This window comes from Eublepharis macularius, chromosome 4 (genome assembly GCF_028583425.1).
Source record: "Eublepharis macularius isolate TG4126 chromosome 4, MPM_Emac_v1.0, whole genome shotgun sequence".
Classification (NCBI taxonomy): domain Eukaryota; kingdom Metazoa; phylum Chordata; class Lepidosauria; order Squamata; family Eublepharidae; genus Eublepharis; species Eublepharis macularius.
Window position 1 is genome coordinate 124,667,012 of NC_072793.1, and position 15,257 is coordinate 124,682,268.

Sequence of the window (15,257 nt, forward strand, 5' to 3'; positions counted from 1 at the left end):
TTGTTGGCCTATCTGCATTTGAACAGTACAACTAATTGGAGTTTGATCAAACCACAGTTTATAAAGCACAATTTACTACGGTATCTGAATGCAGGCATAACAGTCCTCAGCATAACTGTCACTCAACTAGGTGGTGGTCGTCATCATCATCGTCGCACCATTAAGGCATGTGGTACTTTATGTCTCTGCCCCGTTACCCAAATGGGGCACACATTTAGGGCCCTTCATTTTGAAGCCTCCTCCTTGTGTGTGTCAGTTCAAAAGCATACACCTTAGGGCAATTTACATTAAGAATCACTGATTGGTGTCCTGGGGGACTGAAACTTTCAGATGATGGGATTATCTACCCCAAAAATAGCTGCAATTCCCTTGGTAACTTAATAGAAAGATCATTCCATCTACTATCCCTGTGATACTGCACAGGACTCTTAGCAAATGCTGAGCAAGCATTCTGAGTTTTCCCTTTTCAACCTTTGAACCCGCAATCACCATCTGGAATCACCCTTCACAGCATCATTATACATTCTTCATCTGCCCACTGGACCCTCTTGGACACCTCCTCCAGATTGGGCTCATATGATTTCTGTCTTCCTTTTTATCTCCTTTGCAATCCCTTTCCAGAATTCAGGTATATTATGTTAGGACACAGCTGAGGTTTCAATTTCATATCAGCTGTGTGTGTGTGTATTGCAGTTGGCATTCATGCCGTTTCTTGCCATCTTAATTTTCGTGTTGTATTTTTCTAATAAAGTTGATTTTGTTCTATTTCCTTACCAGTTGGATTGGACTGTGGGAAAAAGTCTGAATTTTACTTGATGGTTTAAAATGAACTGCTGTTAGATACAGGTGGGAAGATTTGAAGAATATTACAGGGGTCCGGACAGTTATACTTAACCAGGAAAGGGGGGGGGGGCTGTGGTGCTGAGTGGGCTTGATGACTTGGTCTGGGAAGGCTGATGAGATTTTGCTCTGATTGTTTGACTTGCATATCCTTTTCAGCATTAGGTCTATTATTATTGCCAATCTTGAAAATGCCTCTGGGGTTCTGGATATGTAAATGGCTGATAAGATTGCCTCCAAGAGCACCTTTCCTGTAGGAAGGGCTGCTTCATATGTGGGAGTGCTCAACAGATGCTGGAATTGACCAGGAATCCCAATGTTAATACATGAGTATTGCTGGCCTCAGGAGGGAATGATGTCAGAAAGCACATCACTAGTTTGTGGGGATGGGGTCCCAATGACTATTTATTTTATTTTATTTATTTTTTCAATTTATATACCGCCCATCCCCAGGGGCTCTGGGCGGTGAACAGTTAAAATCGATAAAAACTAAAATCAATATACAAATAATAAAACAAATTAACAAGGTGCAGTGGTGGGGAGAACCCTCCCCCACCCCAAAGGTGGGAGGCCGACATGGCACCGCCCCCTTCAATCACCGAACGCCTGGCGGAACAGCTCTGTCTTACAGGCCCGGTGGAACGATAATATGTCCCGCTGGGCCCGGGTTTCCATTGACAGAGCGTTCCACCAGGCTGGGGCCAGGACTGAAAAGGCCCTGGCCCTGGTTGAAGCGAGGCGGGCTTCCTTAGGGCCGGGGACCACAAGTAAATATTTATTCGCTGATCGGAGCGATCTCCGGGGAACGTACAGGGAGAGGCGGTCCCGAAGATATGCCGGTCCCAACCCACTCAGGGCTTTAAAGGTAAGAACCAACACTTTGAACCTGATTCGGAATTCAACCGGAAGCCAGTGCAGCTGGCGCAGGACAGGTGTGATGTGTGACTGGTAAGGTACCAGTCAGGACCCGTGCCGCCGCATTCTGGACCAGTTGTAGTTTCCGGATCAGGCCCAGGGGTAGCCCAGCGTAGAGTGAGTTACAGTAATCTAGCCTGGAGGTGACCGTTGCATGGATCACTGTAGCCAGGTCCTGGGGTGTCAGGTAGGGGGGCAAGTTGCCTGATCTGACGAAGATGGAAAAATGCAGACTTGGCAACTGCCGTGACCTGGGCCTCCATCGATAGGGAGGCATCCAGGAGCACACCCAGACTCTTTACCACTGGCAAAGTTGCCAGTGGTGTCCCATCCAGGGCAGGGAGCTGGATCCCAACATCTGGCAGCCCCCGTCCCAACTGCAGGACCTCCATCTTCACTGACTTAGCTGACTTAGTGGGCTTCAATAATGAACCTACAATGTAAAGATTGTAAACAGATATTTAATGAGGTGTGAAGTTCAGCAGGCTGCAATTTACTCCACCAGATTTATAATATATACTGTCGTTAATTCACAGAGTCGTCAAAAGTCAGAAGTGACTTGATGGCATGTAACATAAAGGAAGGCATTTACACAAAGGTCTGGGTGTGCTAGACTGCCAACCACGTTAACAAAGTGAGAACTAAAGTCAACAGAAATACCAAAAAGTGTGCATTCTCATACACTTTGAATAACTAAAACATCTATCTGTTGAATGTTGGGTACTCAGAGCAGAGGCTAACTCAGCATCACTGGCTTAGTTGGTCTGAAAGGGGCCTACATTCAAAATCCAGCACCTGATTATTAATAGACAGAGGTCGCTTCCACACGTCCTTAATGAGATGGCCTGCTAACAGAACTTTGGCGGGTTATCTCACTCACTACATACGTCTTCGTTTCCCCTGCGCAAGCAGGTCGTCATGATTCCAAGTTCTGAGCGTTTTTTGTGAAACTTGTTTTGTTCCATTTTCATTTTTGATGCCGCTTTTTTCACGTGGTTATCTAAAATATCAATGCATCTGGAGGCTTTTCACGCTTCTGAAGTGCCCTCCCACAAATTGCCATGGGACATTGGGAGGGCCTGGCCGCCACACTGAGTCTTCCCGCATCCTGTGCTGAGCTCTCGTTTTGCCCCCACTTGCTTCTTATCCCTGCATACTGCACCTCCGCGGGGATAAGGTGTGAGTGCTAGGGAACATGGTTTGCCTTTTATATAGTAGGATATGAAATCGTGCGATTGCGCTACTCTACTGTTTGCATACTCATTAAACACTTTGCATTTAAAACTTTGGGAAATCAACGGTAGAGAACAGAGTACTACGCATGCCCAGTTTCTACAGAAACTGAAAGACAGGACACCAATATAGCACAATCCTGCATGCACTCAAAAAAAAAAAAAAGGAAAGTTGGGCAGGACTGCACCAACGTCATTTGTGACGAGGTGCAGAAAGAACGCGCTTTCTGTTTGGGGACCTTTTTTCCTTCCACTACGAACACACACAAGAAACGCACAAGGATGCTGCATATGGAAGGTGAGTTATGAAAGCAGGTTGGAAAGACTCGGCTTCAGGACAGAGAAAGTTCAAAAAAAAGGAACGTGTGGAAGTGACCACTGTATGTGCAACCATATACAGGATTCCTAACCATACAGACGGTGTCGTCTTCAATATCCAGCACAATAAAATGAGTTAAGAACATGATGCAATTCTGAATTAGGTTCCATTAGATTAGAAAGCCCTCCTAAACTGATCTCCTTCATCCTGAAGAGCAACACAAGGTTCCTGGCAGTGAGAAATAGCTCCAGCTCAGTGAAAGTTGTTAGAAAACAAAATAAAGCTTTTAGTGTCAGACTATCAGATACATAAGGGACAACCTGACCTTACTGGTTAAGTAAATCAAACAGTGGGGGGAGAGGATTGCAATAATGCTGAAAAAGTAACCTATTAGAAAAAACTTATTCCAGTGGGGTTTTTTTAAAATCTAAAAGCTTAGGAGAAAAAAAAAGTCTGAAAAAATAATCACAGAATAACACATAACATGCAGTCTCCCCGCAGAACAAAGAATTCATAAGGGCAGACATTCTACAGATACTGCTGAGATTAATCTAACCAAAGGAGACGGAAATTACTGCCCAAAACAAGATGAGGTCTTGTTGTTTATTTATTTTATTTAAAAATGTTAACCCGCCTTCCCTGCAAGCGGGCTCAGGGCGAAGTACAACATTGATTAAAATACAATTTATCTGTCTTAGCCTGTGGATGCCTGGAAGAGAAAGCTAGCAGAGCCTATTCTGTAATAAGTGAACATACTGAAGCAAATACACAGAACTTTCTGTTCTTCCTACCTGCACATAATCCAAGACCATCCCCGCAAGGACCATGCCTATGCCAGCCAACAAGTAAGGCAGCAGCACCTGTAGGCCAATGGCAAGGGCAGATTCCTCCTGCAGCTTTGCCATAGCCACTTTTGCCTCAGCCGGCTGCTTTGGAGGCAGGAGCAAAGGGCCATCCTCTGTTCCCTGGGTGCCAAGTTTGCTTTCTTTGTGTTTACTCTTGGTCTTTGCTCTGTGCTTGGACCGCTCTCCATTTCTAGTCCGGCCTTCCTTCCTCCGCTGCCGAGTTTCTTCACCTTTCATGTTGGCTGTTTAGCTCAGGAGTCCTTCTGGGTAAGGGTGAGATGAGAAACATATCAGAGAGAGACAGGAAGAGAATGAAATGTCTCAGTGCCCTGCTGCATCATACCAGTAGCCAACCTAGATTAGCTCTCTGTTTCTCATAGTGGCTACCCTCTGCCAGAGAAGCAGTGTTGTGTAGTAGTTAGAATGGGACTGGGAAACCAAGCTGGAATTCCACACTGCCATGAGAGCTTGCTGGATGACTTTGGGGCAGTCAATCACTCAGCCTAATCTACCCACAGGGTTGTTGTGCGCATAAAACTGAAGAGGGAAGAACAATGTTCTAAGTGGTTTGGGGATGGAAAAAGTGGAGTATAAGTTTCTAAATAAATAAACTACTTGCCATGGAGGGCCAAGAAACAAGGCACAGAGGTAATTGATGTTACACTCTAAAACTGCTGTTCAGAGATTTACTGCCTCTCAATGTGGAGGTTCCCTTTATTTCAGCATACCTTGTAGCTATTGATGGATTTACTCTCTACGAATCTGTCTAAACCCCTTTTAAAACCACCTATGTTAGTAGTATCACTACATTCATGGGCAGTGAATCATTGGGTAAAGTGCATCCTTTTGTTGGATCTGAATTGCCCATCAACTTTGTTGGGTGCCTCTAAGTTTTAATATATACGAGAGGAAGAAAAAATTCTATCCACTTTCTCCATCCCTTGCATGTTATATACTAATAGCCAAGTAGCCCTGATCTGCAGATATTTAAATCTGGAGACTGGAGCTATGAACAAACAAATCAAATCTTCATAAACACCTGAAAAATGCCCCAAGTTTGCAGAAAAATCCGAAATCTAAAAAAACAAAACAGAACACATTGGGGGATTTCAAAAACCCAAAAATGTTAAGAAGAGCAACTATAACTTTAACCAGATGCCCTCAGTGGCTGTTGCTTGGCAACCGTAACAGCCAGTATTCCAGGCTTGGTTTCTCTCAGTAAAAGGCAGGGCCCTTTCTAGGGCTGTTTTGGCCTTTGAGGGAAGACTTATTAGGGCCAGGGCCAGCAGCAACCACTGCCCAACTTGATACCATACGACTTGCATGACTTACTCAAGTCTGCCTGCTTGCTACTGTTCAACAGCAGCCCCCCAGCCCACCCCCAACAAAAGCCAGTGTAGTGTAGTGGTTAGAATTTCAGACTAGGATCTGGGAGACCCAGGTTCGAATCACAACTCTACTGTGGAAGTTCACTGGATGACTTTTATCCAGTCACTCAAGCATAACCTACTTCTCAGGGTGGTTGTTAGGATAATTGGAGGCAAGGAGAATAACATAAGCTGCTTTAGGCCCCCATTGTGGAGAAAAACAGTATGTAAATGTGGTAAATTAATAAATATAGATGAAGATGGGGGTTGATAAAAGGTGAGTTGTTTAGTGGGTTTGAAGGACAGAAGGATGTAGGAAAAATTAGTATATGGAGGCCGCTGGGAGGAGGGAAAGAAGAAATAGTGTGGGGAAAGGGATACAGTTGGGTTGGCAAACTCCTGACAGTTGCAAGCCACCCAGCAATCACCTGCCACTGGCAAGCATCCCAGGCAAACAGCCACACACACCTCTGCACCTGGCCATGATGACATCACTTTCAGAAGTGATGTCATCACATGGGGAGCAGGAGTGCAAGCGCACTTCGCACCAGAGCAAATTCCTTAAGAATCGGCCCATAAAATAATGTCACATTGCAGCAGAGCACGGAGGTTCACACAGTAGAGATACAAAGGTAAGTGTTGCACCTCTGCAGACCCCACCCTCCTGATCTCCTGGCAACCCTGGGATACAGGGAAAAGTGAAGTACCCCCCACAAGTCCTTGCCAGATCCCTACCACACAACTGAGCCCAGTTCAGCCAGCACCACCCAACTGGGGTACAGGAGAGAGGCTGCTGGGCAGGAGAGGAGGAAAGGTGAATCCTGAAGGGGAAAATGAGATTCCCCCCACAAGTCCTTACAGGTCCCCCACTTGTAATTTTATAAATCTCCTTCTGGGCAGTGGCTACAATCAAATGCCACTGTACTGTGTTTGTGACAAAAAAGGTTGATCTACTCCCATATTTACATATTTCCTCCCTCCTCCCCACACTTATGTGCAGCCCGGACTGAATACTTTCTGGTTTATTTATTTATTTTTATTGATTTATTTACGTCATTTATAGTCCGCCTTTCTCACTGACACTCAAGGCGGATTACACAGTATGAGGTTAATACAATCAGTATCAAGTAAGTACATTGCAATACAATACCATAAAGTAAACATACACAAGTTTAAAGACATAGCATTAGCAAGGATCCAAGACATAGTGGAGATACTGAAGCAAAACATAATCAATTCTAGGACTAACATTAGACAGCATGGAGCGATGGTTGTACATATTTAAAGCAGCAGATAATATATGAGGCAAAAATGGTGATGAAGTCTATGATCCCCATCTTGTTAGTGAAGCACCTGAGACCCCATCCCTACAATGCAGCCCTCCCATTTGAGTAAAAAGCCGTTTTGAATAGTTCAGTTTTGCATCACTTATGGAAAGCCAGGAGAGTAGGGGCTCTTCTGACTTCCTCAGGCAGGTCATTCCACAGGATAGGGGCCACCACAGAGAAAGCCTGTATACAGGCTGCTGCTGACTTCACCTGTGTGCAGCCTGGTAACTGCAGGAGACCCTGTTCCGATGAGCGAAGCTGCCATGGAGGAACATAGGAAGGGAGGCGGTCCCATAGGTATGCCGGACTAAAGCCATGAAGAACTTTGTATGTAATAACAAATACTTTGAACTGAACATGGTAAATGATCTGTAGCCAGTGGAGCTACCATAGGATGGGAGTGATGTTCATGTTCCTGCTTGCTCCTGGTAACAATCGAGCTGCAGCATTTTGCACTAATTGGAGCCTCCTAGTTTAAAAACTGTTATGAGCCTGGGCCTACATAATGAGGCCTAGTGGTTCTGGGGAAACCAGTGTAATAATTAAGCAAAACATATCCCACAAATATCTAACAATGCTGGTTCCTAACCTCGTCTATGAAGTGACGACATATATAACTGACCCCTGTGAATGTTCCAGTAGTCTCTCACAGCAAAATAAAAACAAAGAGCCTGTGGTCCCCTAAAGATTAATACATTAATTATGGCATAATATTTTGTAGACTGCAGCTCACTTCAACAGTGAAAGCTTATAGGGTTTACTCCAGTTTAAACTGCCCTGATTCAGAGCTCACTTCATCAGATGCAAAGAGCGTCCATCATTTTGATCAGCCTTTTGACTGGATCTTGTTTCAAACTGGCCTCTTTGTGACCAGTCCCACCCCCTTCCGAGCAAATATAAACGCATCAGCCTAATGGATGCACACTTCACGCACCTGATGAAATGAGCTCTGTTAGTAAAAGCGAAGCGTATTCTGAACTAATGGACTCCTGTTTCATTTTGCAGCCTGCTACGGCTACCCACCTAGAATCATTAATCCTAATACTAGCAAAACGAGACCTTGTAATTTAGTAAACATCTGTATAGGAAAACCCCATCTGGGTTACGACGAGTGCAAGAAAAACAGGGGAAGAGGAAAAAACAGTAGTAAAACAACAGACAATGGCCAAGGATACAACTCCCTCGCTCATTCAGTTCTTGCGAAAATCCTAGAGAGCCACACCCCTTCCGTGCCTCGCGCACTTACCCAGCGCCTTTGTCTTTCTTCGCCGGGCCTTTATCGCCCCCTTGGACCAGAGAAGGGCATCGTACGCACCTGGGGCGCATGCAAAAGACATGCAAATGACAGGGGCGTGGCCTCCCCGAACTGTTTTCAGCGCGTCTGTTGTCACGGTCCGCCCTTCTTGTCCTGCCGCTGCAGCCTGGAGTCAGCTTCGTTTTGCAAAGCGGAAAAAGGAAGCGGCCCGAGCAGAAGGGGGAGAAAGGAAACCTCGGCCCGAAGAGACAAGCGGGTGCGAAGCGAGAGGGACGCGCGGCAACGGCCTGGAGGGTGCCCCCCGCCTCGCCTTTTCGACAGGGAGCCTGCCCTAGCCTTGGGAAAGTTGCCTGCAAAGGTTTCAGAGACGCCGTTTCTGAGTCCACCTAGCAATTTCCGCGGGGGGCCAAAACAGGCCCTTGGGCGCTGTACTGCCCGAAAGACTAACTTCAATCCAAAAAGTAGGAGGGTGCTCAACGGGGGCACTTGCCACATGCTCACTGAAAAGAAGGTCTGAAAATAATCGTTGTGCAATTTAAGATAGGGCTGACAATCTGCACGTGGGGCCAGAATTACAACTGATCTCCAGAATTTAGAGATTTGTTACCCTGGAAGAAAACGGAGGGTGAACTCTGCGACATTATACCCTACTGAGCCCCCTGCCCTGTCACCAACCCCTGACTCCTCAAGCTCCACTCCCAAATCGCCAGGAATTTCCCAACCTGGAGTTGGCAACCCAAACTTATGTCCTGCGCATGCCACATCTAGAAATAATGGGAAAACCTGTGGCAAATACTGGGAAACATTACATATGGAAGAAAGTGCCATTTTTAAAGTAAGATGAGTGGAGAGGAAGTTTTGAATGACAGAATATTCCCTTTGGGAATGAGAGACTGGGACTAGCAAATATAGCAGGTGTGGTGGTGATGGTAACACACTGCTTCTGTGGCAGCACCCATGTTCTTATTTACAGAACATTTTCATTTTTTGTCAAGAGATATGCACATTACATTTTTATCTCTTCGCAGGAGCTCAAGGTAACATATTTGGCCCCTTCCTCCCATTATCCTCACAACAATCCTATGAGGTAGGTTAAGCTATGAGTGCCTGCCCCAAAGTGACCCAGTGAGATTCCTGCCTGAAGAGGGATTTAAACCCATGTCCTTCAAATTCTATCAGCCCAGATAGCCCTGTTTAGCCCAAGCTTGTCAGAATTTGGGAACCAACAGTCAATATTGGATAGGAGACCGCGGAGGAAAACAAGTCACTGCACAGGGGAAGGCAATGGCAAAGCACCTCTGCTCATCTCTTCTCTTGAATGCCTCCTGGTTGGGGGTCACCATGAGTCATTTGCAACTTAATGGTACATGATTCTCCCAAATCCTAGTCTGACATTGTAATGAGTACACTATGCTGGTTCTCACTGAGCCATACTGAGACACTGCAACAAATTGCTGGTCCTCTCACACCCTTTGACCTGAAAGCTTTAATCCTCTGTGTGTGTGTTCGTGATCACAAACTTGTGCTATAAAGAAAAGTAATCTTCATATGTTTGACAGTTTGGTGTAACGGTTAAGAGCAGCGGGACTATAATCTGGAGAACCAAGTTTGATTCCTCACTCCTCCACTTGAAGCCAGCTGGGTGACCTTCAGTCAGCCACAGCTCTTCCAGAGCTCTCTCAGCTCCACCCACCTCACAGGGTGTTTGTTGTGGGGATAATAATGTCATACTTTGTAAACTACTTTGAGTGGGCATTAAGTTGTCCTGTAGGGGGATATAAATTGAATGTTGTTTTGATTAATTACTTAACACATGCCAGGACTGGTTTATGGCCCCAGAATCTGGCCCGGGATAGCCTAGGCAAGCTTGATCTTGTCAAGTCTCAGAAGTTAAGCAGGACTGCCCTTGGTTAAAAATTGGATGGGAGACCATCAATGAAGACCAGGGTCATGGCAAACGACCTCTGAATATCTCTTGTCTTGGAAACCCCAGCAGGGATCACCACCACAAGTAATCTACAACTTGATGGCACTTTCTACAACCATTAAAGAGCTGCCCCAGTATAAGGCTGCTGAATCAGAATTTTAACAAAGAACAAATTTCAGACCAGAGTAAGAGACCAGCAAGAGCAGAACTAGCTAGATCTGGCTAGGCCCGCATCCCATTTCCCGCAGTAGCCAACCAGGATTTTACAGCCCTGCTGTTTAAACCAGAGTTTGTTCAGCTCTGCTGCAGGCATGATGTACAGAAGTAAGGGAAGTGCATTATTTTCTCTGCCAGATTCCTTTGAAATAAGGAACATCCTTTTGGGGAGAAAAGGAACCTTCACCCCCTCATTTGTCTTTTCTAACTGGACAAGCAGGGTCTCTTGAGTCCTTTCATACCACTTACCTCCTGATACTTAAAAAAACACCAAACCTAAAGATGCCAGAGATTGAACCTGGGACCTTTTCCATGCAGAGCAAATGCTCTACCACTGAGCTACATCCTCTTCTCAATCAGGTGTTCATTCTGCCCATGTAATCCCTGCAGTCCACTCATGCTGGAATCTTCTGCCCATGTTGGTCTTCCATCCTTTCATATATCTGATGGAGCCACTGAGGACTGTGAAGTCTAATAAATGGCTTCATACTCTGAGGTAGGAGTTCTCACCTTTCCCAAGCACACTTCCAGTTTTACCCTATGATACTGATTCAGGGGCACAAACTAATGTCATGCAAATCTGCCATTTAATTCATGCCAAACTTAAGTCCCTTAAAGCATGGGCAACGGTAGTATGTTCGTTTCAACTTCAAGTGTCTGTTATTAGTAAATTTTTTCTGGCAAAGACATAGGTATAAAGCATTAAGCCTATCTTCCAAATTATGTGAATTTATAATCACCCTATCATAAAGGGTAAGCAAAATTTGAGAAGAGCCCCACCACAGCACAACAAGTTAGAGCAGTCTAAACCAGCATCCTCTTTCCCACAGAGGCCAACCAGAATTTCAGAACCCTAGTCTCATCTGTGCAAAAACCTTGTGAAGGAGTACGTGATACCGTTTAATGGATGACACCTGAGGCTGACAGATGAGATTCTTCTACCCTTTATTAATGATAGAGCTCTTCTGGTGGCAGCCCGAAGGTTAACTGTACCACTGCTTGTTAACATCGGGAATAGGGAAATGGGTATATGTGCTCTGGCACTGGAGAATGGGACTGCACAACCTTCAAAGTACTGAACAATAAAGTAGAAATGACAGAAGGATGGTAATTGTTATGTTTGTCATTTTAACGAGTGAGGAATTAGTGTCCCTGTGTTTTAAGTTACTAAAAAAAAATCTCACAATCATTAAATTATATGAGACAGTTATGTCACTTGCAGCAAATGGTATAACTGGTAATATCCAATAAGAGGCTACAACAATTGTGCAAATATTTTGCCGAGCATTTACAAATAACAAGGGACATCTGGGAATCCCATTTTTCTAGTGGCTCCATGTTGTGGACATAGTGCTGGGGAAATGCAATATCCTTGAACCAGCAGCATAAACTCTGTAGTGAACAAAGGTAACAGCTCAGTCATGAGTGGGTAACTGTTGCAAACTGATTGAATGGGAAATAACCAAAATTATTTCCCCCAAACTCTTCAGTGAGTCAACAGCTGCAAATCTAGGCATCTGGCCACTGAACATGGGCTCTCAAAGAGTTACATTATTTCCAGAACTTCTGGGCAAACTCACTAGATTTGTGTGTGTCGTTTAAATTGACCAGTACACATTTGGGAGCTATATTTACAAGATCTTGAAATAGTGGTTGCTAGCCAGCATAGAATAGTCTGCCAAATGTATAATTTATTGTTCATAACGTAACTGTAAGATCTGGAAAAATCTGGACTACAGCATCGGTTTGTGATCTGCTTTTGTTGAACTTGTGTACAGATTTTGAAACAACAGCCTATCTTTTCTAATTTTTCACATTTACTTCCTTGGAGTTTTTGGCTCAAAAGTGGAGGAGGAGGGAATTGCCAAATAAATCCTGTGCTATAGATCTTATGGGATTAATACATTTAACAGTAATAGAGGTAAATGCCAGCTTTTCTGAATTGTTAGTATTGTGTTCCATTTGTGCTAGTCTGGGCTTTTTTGCCTTTCTTTTATAAAGGACATGTATCAAGAGAAAAGCAAAAAGGAATTGTGTATTTTTGGAGAAAACCTATTTGACCACACACTTCCACTTTATTAATAACTTGTATTCTCTTTATTAATAACTTGTATTTCCATCTGGATTGAAAATCAGGCCTGTTCTAGTCAGGACAGAGATCTCCTTAAAGAATTGGTTTCCTATGCTGGGGATGCTAAAGGTGGCCCTGCAAATGCACAGAATCTCAGCACCTTTAGCCAAATTCAGTTGGTATGCCAGCTCCCTTCCTGGAAAAGCAGGATCTGGCCACAATTATTCATAATCCAGGTTAGACTATTGCACAGGGTTGCCTGTGAAGGCCGTTTGGAAACTAAAACAGCAGAAAACAACTAGATTGGTTGGCATGGAAGTCACCTGTGGAAGTCTAAATACAGCTATTACCAATGTCTTCAGTGGACTTAGGAGGATTTAGCTCTGCTTGGAACTGCATATTACATCCCACCAGTACTTTGCTTGCTACCCATTTGTTCTAAGCATGGTTCAAAGTGCTGGTTAAGACCCTAAGCAGCCTGCAACTTGGGTAAGACTGCTCCCATATTAACCAGACTCCCTTCCCGAACCGGTTACCTGGCACCTATCTTGCTATTTACACTTCCTTGGTGGCTTTTGCTTCCTTGGTGGCTTTTGCTTATTGTTTCTGCTGCTGTTGCCATTTTAAGGTGCTGGTGGCTGTACATTTACTTAAAACGTTTGTTACCCAGGGCTTTTTTTTCAGCTGGAACGCAGTGGAACGGAGTTCTGGCACCTCTTGAAAATGGTCACACAGCAGGTGGCCCCGCCTCCTGATCTCCAGACATAGGGGAGTTTAAATTGCCCGCCGTGCTGCTGGAGCAGTACGGAGGGCAATCTAAACTCCCCTCTGTCTGGAGATCAGGAGGCGGGGCCGCTGACCATGTGACCATTTTTGCTGAGGCGATTTAAACTTTAAAAAACTCCCCCCTTGTTCCAGCTGATCCAAAGTGACATCATTGTGCAGTCCTGAGTTCTACCACTGAGTTCCACCACTTTCCCCAGAAAAAAAGCCCTGTTGTTACAACATCACTTTACATAGCATTGTGGCAGCAGTGGGGGGAAAGGATTAAAATGAAAATGCCCATATTGTCTTCTATGAGTTTATAAAATGGAAGACAAATAAGGGATAGGCATACTCAGTTACCACTGATTTGTCTCTGTTTTTGCTTGCTGATCATTAGTAGGGAGGCAGTTCTTCAGTGACTTGTTTGGATGTGTATAATCAGATGCATCCAGTTTGTACAAGTACACTGTTTTCTTGCACCAGTAGATCTTTTCAACACTCCTCCCCTCCCCTGTGGCTAGTACCACATCCAATTTTTAAAAGACACATGATAGTTTTTTTTAAAAACAGTTCAAGTTTCAGTTCAGTTCTTACAGTCTGAACAGGGCCCACTGTCTGTTCAAAATATAAGATGAGATTTCATAGGTTGTTAAAAATATACAGTAGAAAATATTCAGACAGATGTGGCTTTGGAAAAGAGCACCAACGTAATAGTATTTTAAAACTCAAAATTCTAGGATTCTGCTACAGTTACCCACAGGAAAACCTATAGCTATCTTCTGAGTGAGGGGAACTATAATTAGAAATGGGAAAAAACATGGTATAATTTCTACAACAAAATTAGATCATGGACAATTTAGATACTAACTGATTTTTGTTAACCCCTTTGGTTTGAAAGTGCATTTTGCCCCATTTCCCATGCTCACTGATATTTTAAAATACTATTCACAACTTCTGAGCATAAGAAAAACCATTCTGTCACATGCACATGCAAAAAAAAATTGGAGTCATGCCTTGTACATTCTTTAGATATTTCATGATTTAAAACCATTACCTCAATAATTGTTCTCTAGAGAAGTCTGCTTCAGGAAGCAAAGTTCTTAGGTGGAAACCTGAATGGCTAAATGATTCTTTACATGGTTCCGAAAGATTTGGGCTTGAAATGAACTGCTGCAAAAGGGCTGCAAGGCTTTACGAGTGGCGGTAACTCAACCCTGCAGCTGCTGCGTCCTGGAGTCATACATCTTTTTGGGGAGTCATTGCTAAACCAGCTAGGCTTAAATTTCAGCTCACTTGGCATAACTGAGCATTTTCAAAAGTGATGCTCCTCATTGAGTGGTCTGTCACAAGAAACTCTTTTTTTCTGTCAGAGGAATTACTGGATCCGAACAGTTGTGCATAGCTCCATCTTGGTTGCATGAGTTGCTATGAGAACAAGTGTAGATGGGTGGAGAGAAAAGAGTGTTGTCCTTGTTTAAAATAGTGACCACGTCAAAGCGGTTTTCAGTTGTTATGCCTTATCATTTTTCAAATGATCTTCAAGAAAGCAGGTAGGAAGTGCCTTGAGAAATAGATGGGGAGTCCCAGTTCTGGTCTGTAGCTAAAAGTGTATATATAGCAGTCATGTCTTGCTGCTTCACAGGTTCCTTCCATTTGGATTTAATTAACAGTTTAGCAGCTAATACTTTTTCAGTTTTTAAGTTAGTGAGTTACTAATCCGTGGATAGGAAAGCAGTCTCCCTTTGGTGTTTGCTTATGATAACAGAGTACTGAACCTACTGAACAACCAATTGGATTCCTATGGGTGATTTTTAATCACTGGGGCTGGCTTGTGTGTCTCAGCTTTTGTCAACGACTTCCTCAGGGGTAAGGAACCTATCCACACTTCAATTTATGTTATTCTTGATCATTCTCATTCATTCCTTAGGAGTGGCATCATGTGGTGCAGGCCCCAGTTTGGGCAGGGCCCAGATGGGCTTGGACTCCTTCCCCCATCCATGCTGCTTTCTACAAAGAGAATAAACAGACTCATTGAATTCACTTTACCTTGTTACAACTTACCTGCTTTGTTGCATCTTCCATGGAGCTTCTTGCTGACTGAGTTAGAAGAGATTTTAAAGACTGTTTCTCTGAAGATACAAATTTGCAGTCGGTTGTATAGATTGTATTTTTGTATT

At 44.0% G+C, this 15,257-nt stretch overlaps 1 protein-coding gene across 3 annotated transcripts in view; it reads right to left on the reverse strand.

Moving 5' to 3' along the window:
- SLC41A3 (solute carrier family 41 member 3) overlaps positions 1-14,282 on the reverse strand; it is a 63,721-nt gene extending 49,439 nt beyond the window's left edge. Inside the window, exons 1-2 of one of the 3 annotated variants that reach the window (XM_054977846.1) lie at positions 14,135-14,282; positions 4,098-4,411 (exon numbers count right to left, since the gene is read on the reverse strand). In XM_054977846.1, coding sequence (XP_054833821.1) covers positions 4,098-4,388 — 291 coding nt within the window. In that variant the 5' untranslated portion in view covers positions 4,389-4,411; positions 14,135-14,282. Of the gene's footprint in view, positions 1-4,097; positions 4,415-8,092; positions 8,180-14,134 lie in introns of those variants that run through there. The other 2 variants (XM_054977844.1, XM_054977845.1) reach the window with 2 other exon arrangements.
- Between the last annotated feature and the right edge of the window lie 975 nt (positions 14,283-15,257).